Raw genomic sequence first — 13,571 nt, 5'->3', positions numbered from 1 at the left:
ATGAGTTATTTAGGACACATTGACATCTAAGTCATGTTCAAGCAGCCTAACAGTTCCACTGTCCCTTCCCATCTCTCAGTTCTTTGTTCCCTGCACCTAACTAGTGTCAAAATGTTTTGTGGGTCATTGGGATGTTTGAAGAAAAGGATGGGGCCAGGCAGGCCTCTGGAATTATCAGTTTAGCTTTTCCAAAGCTATTCCTGTTCCTTTCAGTGTACTTTCTTAGCTAGAGAGATACAAGCAGCTGTCACTCACATCTTGGTAAGATGATTCTTTTGAGTTCAAATGGAGCCAAAGGAATCAGTCAACCAAGTGGATGAGTGCTGAGAGGAGCTTTGTGGGAAGGCCTGGGTCAAGGGGGCTAATTCTGAACAAGTGAGAACCTATTTTCTCCTTGAACAGTAGATAGAATCCATGTGTACTTGTTACTCAGAGCCTTACCTCTCAGGCAGACCTTTGGAATCCCCTGCTAGGTATTGCATGCTAAAAAATTCATAAAGTCTATTTTTATCACCCTGAAAGTATGTAGAGAAGATGAGGAGACAGGGGTATAGGGCATAGGGATTTTGTCAAAAATCCTAACTGTGTGTCTTGGCTAGTTTTTAAAATTCTCTCCCTCTTCCTCTCTCTTTCTCCTTCCTCCCATTGCTTGGGAGAAAGAGAGGAAGCAGAAAGAACAGGACTCCTCTTTCCATCACTCAAAAAAAATTCATTTCTTTTTATGGCCAAGTAAAATTGCATTTCATATATGTACTACATTGTCTTTGTCCCCTCATCTATTTTTAAAATTGTATAACATGCTCATGTATTTTTTTATGTTTTCCTGTCAAATAATAACATTTCTCTAGAAACATACTGCTTTAGCAAAATTATTTTTAACTATGTAAAAATGCTGAGCAAAATTATCTTTTCTTATGACACTTGAAATGCATGTTTTATTTTTAAATTTATTTTTCAATTATAGTTTACATTCACTATTATTTTGTATTTGTTTCCATAGCACAGTGGCTAGACAGTCATATACTTTACAAAGAAATCTCCCTTGTATTTCCATGTGTCTATTGATGAGCAAAGGGTTGCTTTCATATCTTGGATATTGTAAATAATACTGCAATGAACATAGGGGTGCATATATCTTTAAAAATTAGTGTTTTAGATTTCCTTGAATATATATCCAGAAGTGGAATTGCTGTGTAATAAGGTAGTTCTATTTTTAAGTTTTTTGAGGAACCTCCATACTGCTTGCACCACCTTACAATCCCACTAATGGTGCACAGGGGTTCTTTTTCTCCACATCTTTGCCAATAATTATTGTTTGTTGATTTATTTATGATAGCCATTCTGACAGGTGTGAAGTGATATCTCAATGTGATTTTAATTTGCATTTATCTAATGATTTGTGACATTGAGCATCTTTTCATATGTCTATTAGCCATCCATATGCCCCCTCTGGAGAAGTGTCAGAGAAGGCATATTCAGGTTTTCTGCTCATTCTTTTTTTTTAAATATATTTTATTGATTTTTTTACAGAGAGGAAGGGAGAGAGACAGAGAGTTAGAAACATCGATGAGAGAGAAACATCGATCAGCTGCCTCCTGCACATCTCCTACTGGGGATATGCCCACAACCCAGGTACATGCCCTTGACCGGAATCGAACCTGGGACCTCTCAGTCTGCAGGCTGACGCTCTATCCACTGAGCCAAACCGGTTTCGACTGCTCATTCTTAATTGGGTTGTTTGTTGTTAGAGTGTGTGTATGTGTGTGTGTGTGTGTTTTGTTTTGGTGTTGAGTTGCATAATTTCTTTATAAGTTTTGGATATGAACACCTTATTGGCTATATCATTGGCGAATATCTTCTCCCATGAAATTGCCTATTTATTTTATTGATGGTTTTTATTGCTATAAAAAACCTTTTTAGTTTGATGTAGTCCCATTCATTTATTTTTTCTTTTGTCTCTCTTGCCTGAGTAAAATAGAATATTACTCAGCAATAAAAAAGAATGAAATCTTACCATTTGTGACATGGTGGACCTCAAAGTTTTTTTTTTAAAATCTCTGTTGTTGAAAGTATTACATATGTTCGTCTTTTTCCCCCATTGACCTTTTTTGCCCCCCTACCCTCCACCTAGAAGGTACTATGCTAAGTGAAATACAGCAGAGAAAGACAAATAGCATATGGTTTTACTTATACGTGGAATTTAAAGGACAAAATGAAAGAACAAACAAAATAGGAACAGATTCATAGATAATTAGAAGGTGGCCAGTGGGGCAGGACTGGGCGAGACAAGCCAGACACACCCTGGAGCCAACCTCCTGCAGTCTCTCCCCGGGATCTGTGGAGTGAGCGGTGCCTCTGGAAGGTGGGGTCCCTTAGTCTGGGCTGTGGGGATCAGGCCAAAACCTGCTCTCTCCAACACCCTCCCAGAGGTCCTGGAGTATGAGAGGGCACTCTGCAAAGTTGCTATAAACAGGGTGTGGAATGCAAATGCAAGTGTGCAGTAAACCAGGTTCAGGGCCGACAGTGCCCCGGCAACAACATAACCCACAGCCGAAGGTGGAATCACGCGGCTCACGAGGAATTTGGCTCCCTCCTCCCCTGTGGTGTACATTACATTGCAGTGACGTCTTTACTTTATAACTAGAATTTGTATCTCTTATCCCTTTCAATTTTTTTACCCATGCCATCATCCCACTTCCCTATGGCAAGCATCAGTTTGTACTCTGTATCTATCATTCTGTTTCTGTTTCCAGCAGCCTTATGTTAAAGTTGGGAATGATGAAGAAATTGGCCAAGGTCACTCAGCTTGCTAATAGAAGAATCTGGAAAGAGCTCAGACTCATGTGTTCCAGTTCTGAATAGCTGTCTTACCAATTTAGAACTGTGATTCTTACAGTCTTACTGTTAGTCTCATAACACTTCTGACACCAGATGTGTGGGTGTTCTTCCCCCACCAAGCAATTCTGTGACACCAGCTGAATGTCCTACAATTTACCACAATCTGGCACTATCCACTTGGAAATAGCATCAGGTCCCACAGTTTAAGAGCTCAGTATCATAAGGTATCTCCCACTTCAGGTGTCAATCACAAGTCTCCAAATTACCCATAACTTCTGCCTGGGCCTACACTTGGATTTTCCCATGACCCCCTCCTTAGGTTTGATTAATTTTCTAGAGTGGCTCACAGAAGTCAGGAAAACACTTACTTGCATTTGCCAGTTTATTAAAGGGTATGATAAAGGATGCAGATGAACAGCAAGATAGAAAGATACATAGAGAAAGATGAGGGAGGATACCTGTGGAGTTGGGATGTATCACCTTCCCTTCATGTAGGTATGTGTAGATATGTGCTCACCAACTTGGAAGCTCTTTGAACCCAATATTAGTAGGACTTTTACGTAGGGATGATCAATTTTATGTATTTGCAGCCCCTTACCCCTCTCTGGAGGATGGGGGTTGAGGCTGGAAATTCCAAGCTTCTAATGATGGGTTGGTCTTTTTGTTGAGAAACCCCCATCTTTGAGCCATCAAAGAGCCCACCCAGAGTTTCCTGATTAAAACAAAAGGCACTCCTATCACCCAGGAAATTCCAAGGTATTCAGGATCATCAGCTTCATATATGGAGCCAGGGTCAAAGACCAAATATTATAACAAAAAAATGTTCCTAGTGCTTTAATCACTTGGGAAATTACAAGGATTTTAGGAGTGTTGTAAATTCACACTGACCTATGTACTTGGGACAGGTGACTGCTTATGATGGTTAGATGAAGGGCACAGATAATTACTGTAAGAGTGAGTGTTTTATTTTCAATTCAGAGAAAGGCCATTTCTGTTTTCTTAATTACACATTATTTGAGATGATTAAATCCTGAACCTTTTTGTTGGGGCCCCTGTAATTTTAAGAAAATCCTAGCTATTCCTATCAGTTCGAAGTTTTAAAATTGTTTTCAGGAATTGCCTTTCTATACATGTGAAGCAGAAGCAACACAATCTATCCTCTTAGGGTTCTGAACCTGAGTAGTATCATTAATCTCAGTAGTTTCTCTTCACTAGACAAGCATCCAGACCAATCTGTAAAGTACTTTTGGGCATATGGTCTCATTTTATCCTCATGACTATTTTGAAATATGATTTTTGTCCCTCTTCATAAAAATCATGAGATGTAGGAACTGTTGTTATCCCATTTTAAAGATGAGATTGAGGCATAGAGAGGTTAAGACGCTTGCACAAGGTCTCAGAGCAGGCAAGGGGCAAGGCTAAGATTTTAACCTATGCAATGCTTCCAAAGGCCATGCTCTCAAACATGGAAAGCTCCAATGGGAAATTTCTTAAACATGGAAAACCCCAATGGGGTGTTTCCCAAACATGGAAAACTCCAATGGGTATCTTGAACATGATCTATGAGGTTCTTTCCAGTGGCTTTTCTGGAAACCCCTGCCTTTCCAATAGGCCCCAGAAGTGCCTTGATAAGACTAGAAAAGAAACACTTTCCATCACTGTCTAAGATCTGGGGAAACAACCTACTTGGTGAGCACATTCTAGGGCATCTCAGTCCACTTTCTAAGCCTTTCTAATAAATTTTCTGTAAAGTTTCTTGGAGTGTGTCAGAGGTTTTGCCACAGGCTCCAGAAAAAAAGATAATTTCACTGGGGAGGCTCTTGCCATAGCTAAGAGAATGCTGGGGAATGTGACCCTAGTTACCAGAGGACAGGATCCTGGCCTTGGAGTTACACAACTCTTAAATCCAAATCCTAGCTCAATCACTAGCTGTATGGCCTTTGTCAATCCATCAATATTTTGAACTTGTTTTCCTTGTCTTAAATGTGGATAAAACCAACTACCAAATGGAATTTTAAGGAATAAACAAGATGATATATGTAAAGCCTTATCACAGGGCCCTGGCACATAGTGGTTGGACCAGAAATCTCTCTGGTCTCTGAGAATGAAAGCATGGCATAATACATGGAGCTTCACACAGTTTTGGAGTTTGACAGAATTCTGCTTCACTGATTCATAGCCATGTCACTTTGGGAATATGTTTTAACTTAGAGTGCCAGTTTACCTTTTCTTTTAAAGAAAGAAAACAATACCTATTTCTAAGGGTTGCTATGAGGACTGAATAAGTTACTGCATTAAAATACCTGGCATAGAGTAAGCCCTATGTAAGCAGCAACCTCTTGTATTATGAACAAAGTGTCTAGTACATTACAAGCTGGCACCCCATAAATGTAACTTTTCTTCTCTCTTCAGAAGGCAATTCTGGCCGTCAGATAGTTCAAGTTGTCTGCCATTTGACTACTGCTCAATCTTAATTTTTTTTCTGATCTAAATAGAAAGCTTCTCAAATACACTTTTTAAAACAACTCTCCTCACTCAACCCTGCAATACACATAATAATGCACAATTAGCTTACTTCTTTATTGGAATTGTGGTGCTCAGGCTGGCATAAGAAATTGCTGTTGGGATCTTTTCCATGATTCTTTGCACATTTAAATAATATTTATTACCATTCTAGGCTCACTCAATGATGTCACTATTTGAAAATATTTCTATGACTAAAGAAAGTGGGTGGGGATTCTTAAAGTGCTCAGCTCTGTGGAATCTTGAGACAACTTGCCCCAACTTAGTTATTTTTATTCCAAAAGAAACTGTAACTAGAATTAGCTTAAGCAATCAGTGGTGGCTTTCAGGACTACCAAGTGCCAACCATGATGGTTTACCCAACCAAATTTGAAGGACATAATTAAATAATATGTATATTTGGAATTATTATATAAGAACTAGCCTTCTGAGTCATTTGGGGCCTTCTTGACATGTTTGTGATTCAACGGAACCATAAAACAATGGTTGGAAATGGGACTGTTGTCACTCTCATGTGGCTGTAAATACATTTAAAAACAATGGATCCCATGGCTGTGAAAAGAGTAGGTATTTGGTCCTGAACTTCCACTGTCTGCCTGAAGCTCTAGAAGACATTCTTAGGAAAGCCAAGAACTCTGAGGAATAAAATTACTTTTGTAACAATATTGTTGTACAAGCAGTGCCTTATTCACTACCTGATAGTCATTACACATTACTTGAGATGATTAAACCCACGAGGTTTTATAGCACCCATGAGGCACTCAAGACATACTTATTGAATGAGTTAAGAATCATGTAGACTCAAACAGCCACAAAAAATCCTATTGAAGAAAAAACAATAACTATTAAAATTCAGTCCACTCCTGGTCTTACAGATTGGGTAACTGAAGTTCAAGAGGGGAAGACACTGACTCAAGGCCACAGTGACCTAAGCATACTTGTCCTGTTCTAAGATGAGTATGCCTGCAACTCTAGATGTGTTTATGATAAAGGGACTTAGAATTATGATTGGGAGAAGATACACCTGTCCTAGTGTTTTCAATCAGTGCTTATATGAATTTAAATGTTCCAGAGCTTTAAAGAGTGATACTAGCCCTGCTAGACTTAATTCTCTACCTGTACTCTTTAGGTTCAGCTTGATTTTTATTGCATATATCCATTCATCCTCTCATTCTCAGGTGTATTTATTTTTCATGAAACATCAACCAAAAGCAAATATTAATTATTCCCACAATCCTTTGGAAAGGAAATAGGTCTATTACCCCATTCAGCATTGAAAGACAAAGACCCCAACCCTGTTTTTGACATGTCAGTCATATGTTCCTTCATTCCTTAATACTAGAACCAAGATTGTGCTCAATGAAGAAGAAAAATCTCTGAGATCATGGAAAATGGGGAAAATACATGTTGATCCTAAAATTAATTTACCAGAGGAAATCCTGTGACTGTCCTTATTTTACTTGCTTTAAACAAAGGAAAGGGAGTAGAACAAGGAAATTGCGTGACGGGGAGGTGGTACTGACTCCATATGGAGCCAGGAATAGACATTCTATTGCTAGAGGTAGTCATTGTGAGGACCAGGTTCAAGGGCAGTATTACTCTCAGCCAGAGACACACATATATATTCGCAGTTCTTTTCCTAGAATTTGGTGTTTCACAGGCTAAAAGAGCCAACTTTCCAGTTATTCCACTCTCATCAAGAGATATTTAAAGAAGGTGAGAACCCTTTTAGAGTTTGATGTAACAGCCACATGAAGCAGGAAAGGAAAGATATTGCTGATCTTGGACTACAAGCTAAAGTTGGTCAGTCCTGGGAGGGGAGAAGGAGAGAGCAGGAGAAAAATTGAAGGCAGATTGCCAAGGGAGAATCAGTGGGCAACAGTTTGTGTTTACAATCCCCAGGAAAAAAAAGCATTAGACAAGGCTGAAAGAAACCTGTTTAGTCTACCCTCCAACCCATCATGTTGAGAATTTTTTGTTGTGAATGTAGTAAAGGCCTGTCAGTTAACTCTTACATTTTCTAGGAAGAAGCACAACTCAGATTAGTTTTAAATAGAAATGCTCAAACTACCAAACCATATCCCCACTTTTTATAAGATTTGAGGATCTTGCAGCAACTTTAGAGACAGCAACATTGGAAAGCAGAGTGGAATTTTGCTCTATCACATGACACAGGACTCTGGACTAACACTTTTAAACATGAATTTATTGAGCCCTTACAATGCACCTAGCACTGACTGTACTAAAATAAGGAGGTAAAGTGGGGAGAAACACTGATAAGAGTTTCAGCTGTTACTGAGTTTCTGTTCTTGTAGTGGTTGGTGGAATGTGGAAGTAAGGGAGAATGAGAGTTCAAGTATGATATATGGGTTTCTGACTGAGGTGACTGAAAAGATTACTGAAATTAAGATGAATAGGGGTGAAGGGGAAATGAGTTTTATATTTGAATGGAGGCACAGTGTAGTGTTTATAAACCTGAGTGCTTGAGTTATATTATCTAGGTTTAATTGCTCACTCTACCAACCTTGGGCAAGTTACTTCATCTCTCTGCATCTCAGTTTATTCATCTGTAAAATAGGGCTAACAGAAGTGTATTCCTAGTGGGATGTTATGAAGTTAAATGAGATACTATCTATAACAAGCACTTAAAAGCAGTTCCTAAGACTTGGTAAGTGCTATATATGCTTGATATTTATTATTATTATTAGAAATATTGAGTTTGTGATGTTTATGGGACAGAGAAGGCTTTAGAGCTAGATTACCAGAGTTCATAACCCAGCTCTTCCAGTTACTAGCTGAGTGACTTTCTGAAAACGACTTAACATTTTAATTTCTTTATCTGTGAGTAGGGATAAACACAATATCAACCTCACAGGGTGAGGATTAAATGAATTCATTTGCATAAAGTGCTCCAAGCAATGCCTTGCACCTAGTTCAGTCAACTATTAGTAGTATTAGTAGCATTGATGTTATTAGTATTATCTTTCAACTAGAGAAGTAAAGCAAGCAGTTGGATATATAGGTAAGGAACCCAGAAATGAGATTCCTGCAAATCATGCAGAACTCTATTATTGTTGTTGGTTGTCTTAAATCCAAAGACAAACAATAAATGTTACTGAAAATAAAAAAAGCCTACTGTTAGCTTTTGCAATTAAGTTCAACATATAACTCTTAGGCACTGACTTTGTGCCCAGGGTTCAGAGGTGAACCTGATGTCAGTCCTGCCTTTAGTAAACTACCAATCCAAAATACTATTTTGAAATACACACCTTCTGCCACTTGGAGCCTTGGATTTACTTCTCTACAACAGGGCTCTATTGTGCCTACAAGAGGTGAAATATTAAAAATAATCACAAGTAGGGCACAGGACTTGCCAACCAGGTCATGCTTTAGTGCAAGCATGGAATGTTAGATGTCTCTGTTGCATCAGATATTAACCTTTGAGTTGCTGGGTCACGGGGATGACATGGGGGAAGGGTCTATTCATGGGGAGGGACCAGGATAGGTAGTGAGGAGAGGGCTCTTAGAAAGCTAGGGACAGCAAGTATTTTTAAACTGATGTAGAAATATTTCAACATTCTAACCATTGGTATTCCTGTAATGGTAGTATAGCTAAAATATCAGCCCTGATGTGGGACCTTAATCTCTGTCATTTTCTCCTCTTGTCCAGAAAAACCCAAGATCTACGAGAAGGATACAGATTTGAAGAACATTCAGCCAATACTCCTAGGCAGTGAGAACATCCTTCGCTGTACAGCAAGTGGCCTGCCTGTGCCCTCCTTTATGTGGGCTTGGGAGCCCTGCAGCCAGAAAGATGATCTGTAAGTGACTTGCAGGCCAAAGGACCCTGCATGGGTTTACTGTTGCAGGTACAAAGGACTGGCAGTTTTAAGAACTTACCAGAAGATTTTCTCTTCCATATGATATCACAGGTGCTGTCAGTGATCTTGGAATGGGGCCTGGATTCTAAAAGAAGAGGTAGTACTCCAATAGCCACCAAACACCAGGTTTTGGCCAATGTAGCTTCAAATTAGAGGTTGAAGTAATTGTTATGGTTCACAGGCCTGAGAAATTTAGATTGTGACTGAAGATTTAAGTGGAAGAGAAATAGAATAGGGCAGGTTTCCAAATATTTGTCATTGCATGGAAAAAAATCAGTAATGGGGTTAAAAAGTGGACATGTCTCACTTGTTTGAGAACTGTTTACATTATAAACCTGATTGAATTAATAATCCCACAATGGGAAAATCTGTTAGCAAGTAGCATTTTTATCGGAATCGAACCTGAGCCCCCTCAGTCCGCAGGCCGATGCTTTATCCACTGAGCCAAACCAGTCAGGGCAGCAAGTAGCAGTTTTAGATCACAGCACACTCATTAACCTTCTGTGATTCTAGTGTAGAAGGTAGGACAGAGATTCTTCTTGCCCAGTAACAAATGGAGATATGGAGGCTTAGGGAGATAAATGACTCACTTGACACAATACAGAAGTCAAGAGAGATGTCACAAAGAGAGCCAGGCATCCTGACTCTTACCTCTTAAGAGCTTCCATTTATAAAAGCCCTATCATATGCTTGGAACATATTAGATACTTTGATTTTTGCTCTGTGGCAATAAACTCTATTTCAAAGTGTCTGTTTCAGTCACCTCTGGGACAATGAGTCACCTGTGGCCCCTATAAGAATTAGAAAAAAGATACTGGCCAGGATACCTCAGCTAGTTAGAGTGTTGTCTCGATATGCCAAGGTTGTAGATTTGATCTCCAGCCAGGGCACATAAAATAAGCGACTAATGAACACACAACTAAGTGAAACAACAAAGTGATGTTTCTCTCTATGTGTGTCTCTCTTCTTCTCTCTCTCTCTAAAAAAAAATCAATAAATAAATTTTTAAAAATTAGAAAAAATAAAAGGAAAATTTAGAGAAGTGAAGTGATTTCCCCCAAGTCCCAGAATAGTCCGTATTTAAGAAAACTTCATTAATGCTCATCCATCTCCTACCACAAAACCTCCCTATAGGCTTGACATATATGACAAACTCTCTGCTTTGCCATAACTCTGAAAGAGTGGGGAGGACAGTCCACTCAGGTTTTTGTTGTTGTCTGAAGGATGACATACTAGCTGACCAGGGGAGTTCATCTTATTAACTCACTGCTGCACTGTGCTAAAGGTTGAGTTTTAGGAACATGGTAATGAATTAGGGGGTATCACTAGGGGATATTTAAACTCTAAACAGGAATGTCTAGGAAATCCAATTTGGAAGGCCCAGAGCATTAAGATGTGGCCTTGGTTTTAAGGGAAATTAAGGGGACCTAGTTATCAGACCAAGGCCTAGATCTTCAAATAGAAGTGCTGGCAGTCTATGTCTCACAGGTACTTTTCAGCCAGCTCTTACAAGCAAGCTCCACTCAGTTGCTTCCTGCCTACACATACGTACTTGGAGAGCATACTTTTCTCTTCTCAGTAGGCACCAGGATAAGATTTTTGGATGGGGAGAATAACAGTGGTCCTAGCCTCTTACTTATTTTGGTTCTGCCCTGCTGCCTTTCCTTGCTCTGACATTCTATAATTCCCAAGTGACTTCCATTGTTCTCACTTAGCTGAGATGCAGTAAATCCAGTTACTTTTTTTGTTGTTGCACCTTTCTATTTGGAAGAAAAGAGGAGGATATAGTGAATGCTTCCCCTGATAAAATGCCTTTTCCACCTGGCTAGTGTGTCTCAGTGGTTGAGCATCCACCTATGAACCAGGAGGTCAGGATTCGATTCCCAGCCAGGGTGTATGCCTAGGTTGCTGGCTCAGTCCCCAGGGTGTACAGGAGGCAGCTGATCAATGATTCTCTCTCATCATTGATGTTTCTAGCTCTCCCTTCCTCTCTGAAATCAATAAAAATATATTTTTTAAAAAGAAAATGCCTTGTCCAAGTGTCTCTCAACAAAGTTTTCATTAAGTAAACATTTACTGAGTACCTCCTCTATTTTAGAAACCATACTGGTCCATATTTCTCACATTTATATGAAAATTTAATGGAGCAAATAGTAGCCATATCATGAGTTTTCTTAGAGATTCAAATCTTGATTGTACACAAATGACAAAAAAGGAGTATAAGGGGGCAGGGCCTACTTTGAATAAAAAAAACAACATATTTTAGAAAACAAAGATTTTATGAGGGAAAAATACTTAACCTCAGACTTAAACAATAGGAGCCAGCTATGCAGTTAGGCAACAGAAATATAATGCATAACCAGTCTACTAGTCTACTTGTAGACTGTATCTACCAGCCTAAGCCACATATGTAACTTTGAATTTTCTAGTAGCTGCATTATACAAAGTAAAAAAGCAAACTTTTAATGCTGTATTTAACCCAATATATAAAAATATTGTCACTTCACAACCAGTCAATATAAAATATAAATGAGATATTTTCATTATTTTGTCATATTGTCTTTGAAACTTTGTGTCAAAGTTTCACAGTCTATACTTACAGAACATTTCAAGTGCTTATTAAGATCTCCAAATAAGTCCACAATGTAACTAATATCAGCTGCATTTAACAGTTATGACAACTGTTAAACTAAGTCTCAGAAAAGGGGAAGTGAGCTATAAGAAGCCACACAAGCTGGCAGTGCTTGAATGGAATTGCAGTTTTGCTGAGTATAAGTGTAGTACATTATCATTCCCTGTAGTAATCTGCTTTTCTGGATATCTTGGCTGATCAACAGCTCCCCAGAACTCTCATAAACCTCTTCTCTTTGCTTAAGGTTCAGAGTAAGAAAATTCATTCAGGAGGAGATATCAGTGAAGGAGAATTTTATAGGGCTTCATATTCTATAACAGCCTAGAAAAGTGGGTATAGATTAATAACAATAATACTTACTCTTATGCTCATGGACTTTTAGCCACACAGGAATCCTTGCTCCTCTGATGTGTCAGCCATGTTGCTAGCTCAGGACCTTTATGTTTGTTCTACCCTTCATCTGTAATTGTCTACCCCAGAAATCTTTGTGACAATCTTTATGACTCATATTTGATTTCTTATAGGACTCTGTTCAAATGTCACCTCCTTAGATAGGCCTTCCCTGAGTATTTTGTCTTCTAAATTTTTGTGATATCTTCGTAGATTAGAAGACACACTATCTGCAGTACTTGTTATGCTTCATACCCTTTTTATTGACTAGACTTTAAATGCAATCTCATTCTTTCCTAGGTGTATGGAACGAGGCAAGCGGATCCAGCTTTCTGATGAGACTCTGAAAAATTATCTCCCTATAGGCAACAGGATCCTGTCCATTGAAGATATGGTAGTGACAAATGGAGAAAAAACAAAGGTACATCCCTGGGAGTTGCTGTAGTAAGAGACCTCATAAACTGTAAATGAGTGGGACTGCTAGTCATACACTTGATGTTAAATTCTAGGAATGCCTGAGACCTAGGGTCTGGTTGAAGAATGTTAATTATTTGTACATGGGGGTGGGGGTGTTCCTCAGCCCAACCTGCACCCTCTCCAATCTGGGAGCCCTCAGAGGAGCCCTCTCCAATCCGGGAATTTCTGCCTGTCTTTGCAATCATATGAGCGAATTGTCTGAGACCCCCAACCCAGTTTGGTTTGTTGCTCACAGAATAACAGAGGCATTTTTTTTCTTTGCTCCATTGGTGGAGATTTCCTGGAAGTTTCAGGATATCTTCCCTTTAATTTTTCCTAGACACTCTGATTTTACTCATGTCTCTCATCTTTGCTTTCCCTCCATCCCCCACTGCAACAGTAACTTACTCCAGGCTCACTTTGCTCTAGTGTCTAGGAGATCTGTCTGCCATCAGAACTATGATTCCCAGCATTCCTGATGCTCCCTGCACTCTGGGCTTCCGCTTCCAGTCCGGGGGCTGCCATCAGAACTACTAATTCCAGAATTCCTGGTGCTCCCCACACTGGGAGCGACCAAGGGAGCCACGACCCCCCAAGCTGCCAGCTCTCCTGCTTCTGCTCTCCGCCCAGCACCTATGTATGCAAATTAACCCACCATCTTTGTTGGGTTAATTTGCATATTCACCCTGATTGGCTGGTGAGCGTAACAAAGGGATGGTCAATTTACATATTTCTCTTTTGTTATATACGATAAACTTTAGCTATTATGCTGCTTTCTTTTCTTTTTTTTTTCATTTCAGTTTTATTTTTTTTTTTTACTTTTTTTTTTATTTATTACAAAGGATATTACA

The 13,571-nt window shown here is 39.2% G+C and overlaps 1 protein-coding gene across 1 annotated transcript in view; it reads left to right on the top strand.

The window, feature by feature from the left end:
• LOC107184067 (vascular endothelial growth factor receptor 1-like) overlaps nt 1-12,685 on the top strand; it is a gene marked incomplete at both ends in the record, with an annotated part of 61,062 nt that extends 48,377 nt beyond the window's left edge. Inside the window, 2 exons of the mRNA XM_015567730.1 lie at nt 9,032-9,182; nt 12,565-12,685. Of these exons, the coding sequence (XP_015423216.1) occupies nt 9,032-9,182; nt 12,565-12,685 (272 nt within the window). The remainder of the gene's footprint in view (nt 1-9,031; nt 9,183-12,564) is intronic.
• Nucleotides 12,686-13,571: the final 886 nt, after the last annotated feature.

This window comes from Myotis davidii, unplaced genomic scaffold, assembly GCF_000327345.1.
Source record: "Myotis davidii unplaced genomic scaffold, ASM32734v1 scaffold2184, whole genome shotgun sequence".
Classification (NCBI taxonomy): Eukaryota; Metazoa; Chordata; class Mammalia; order Chiroptera; family Vespertilionidae; genus Myotis; species Myotis davidii.
Note: the sequence above shows the minus strand (reverse complement) of the source record. Positions and strands in the feature narration are given on the sequence as shown.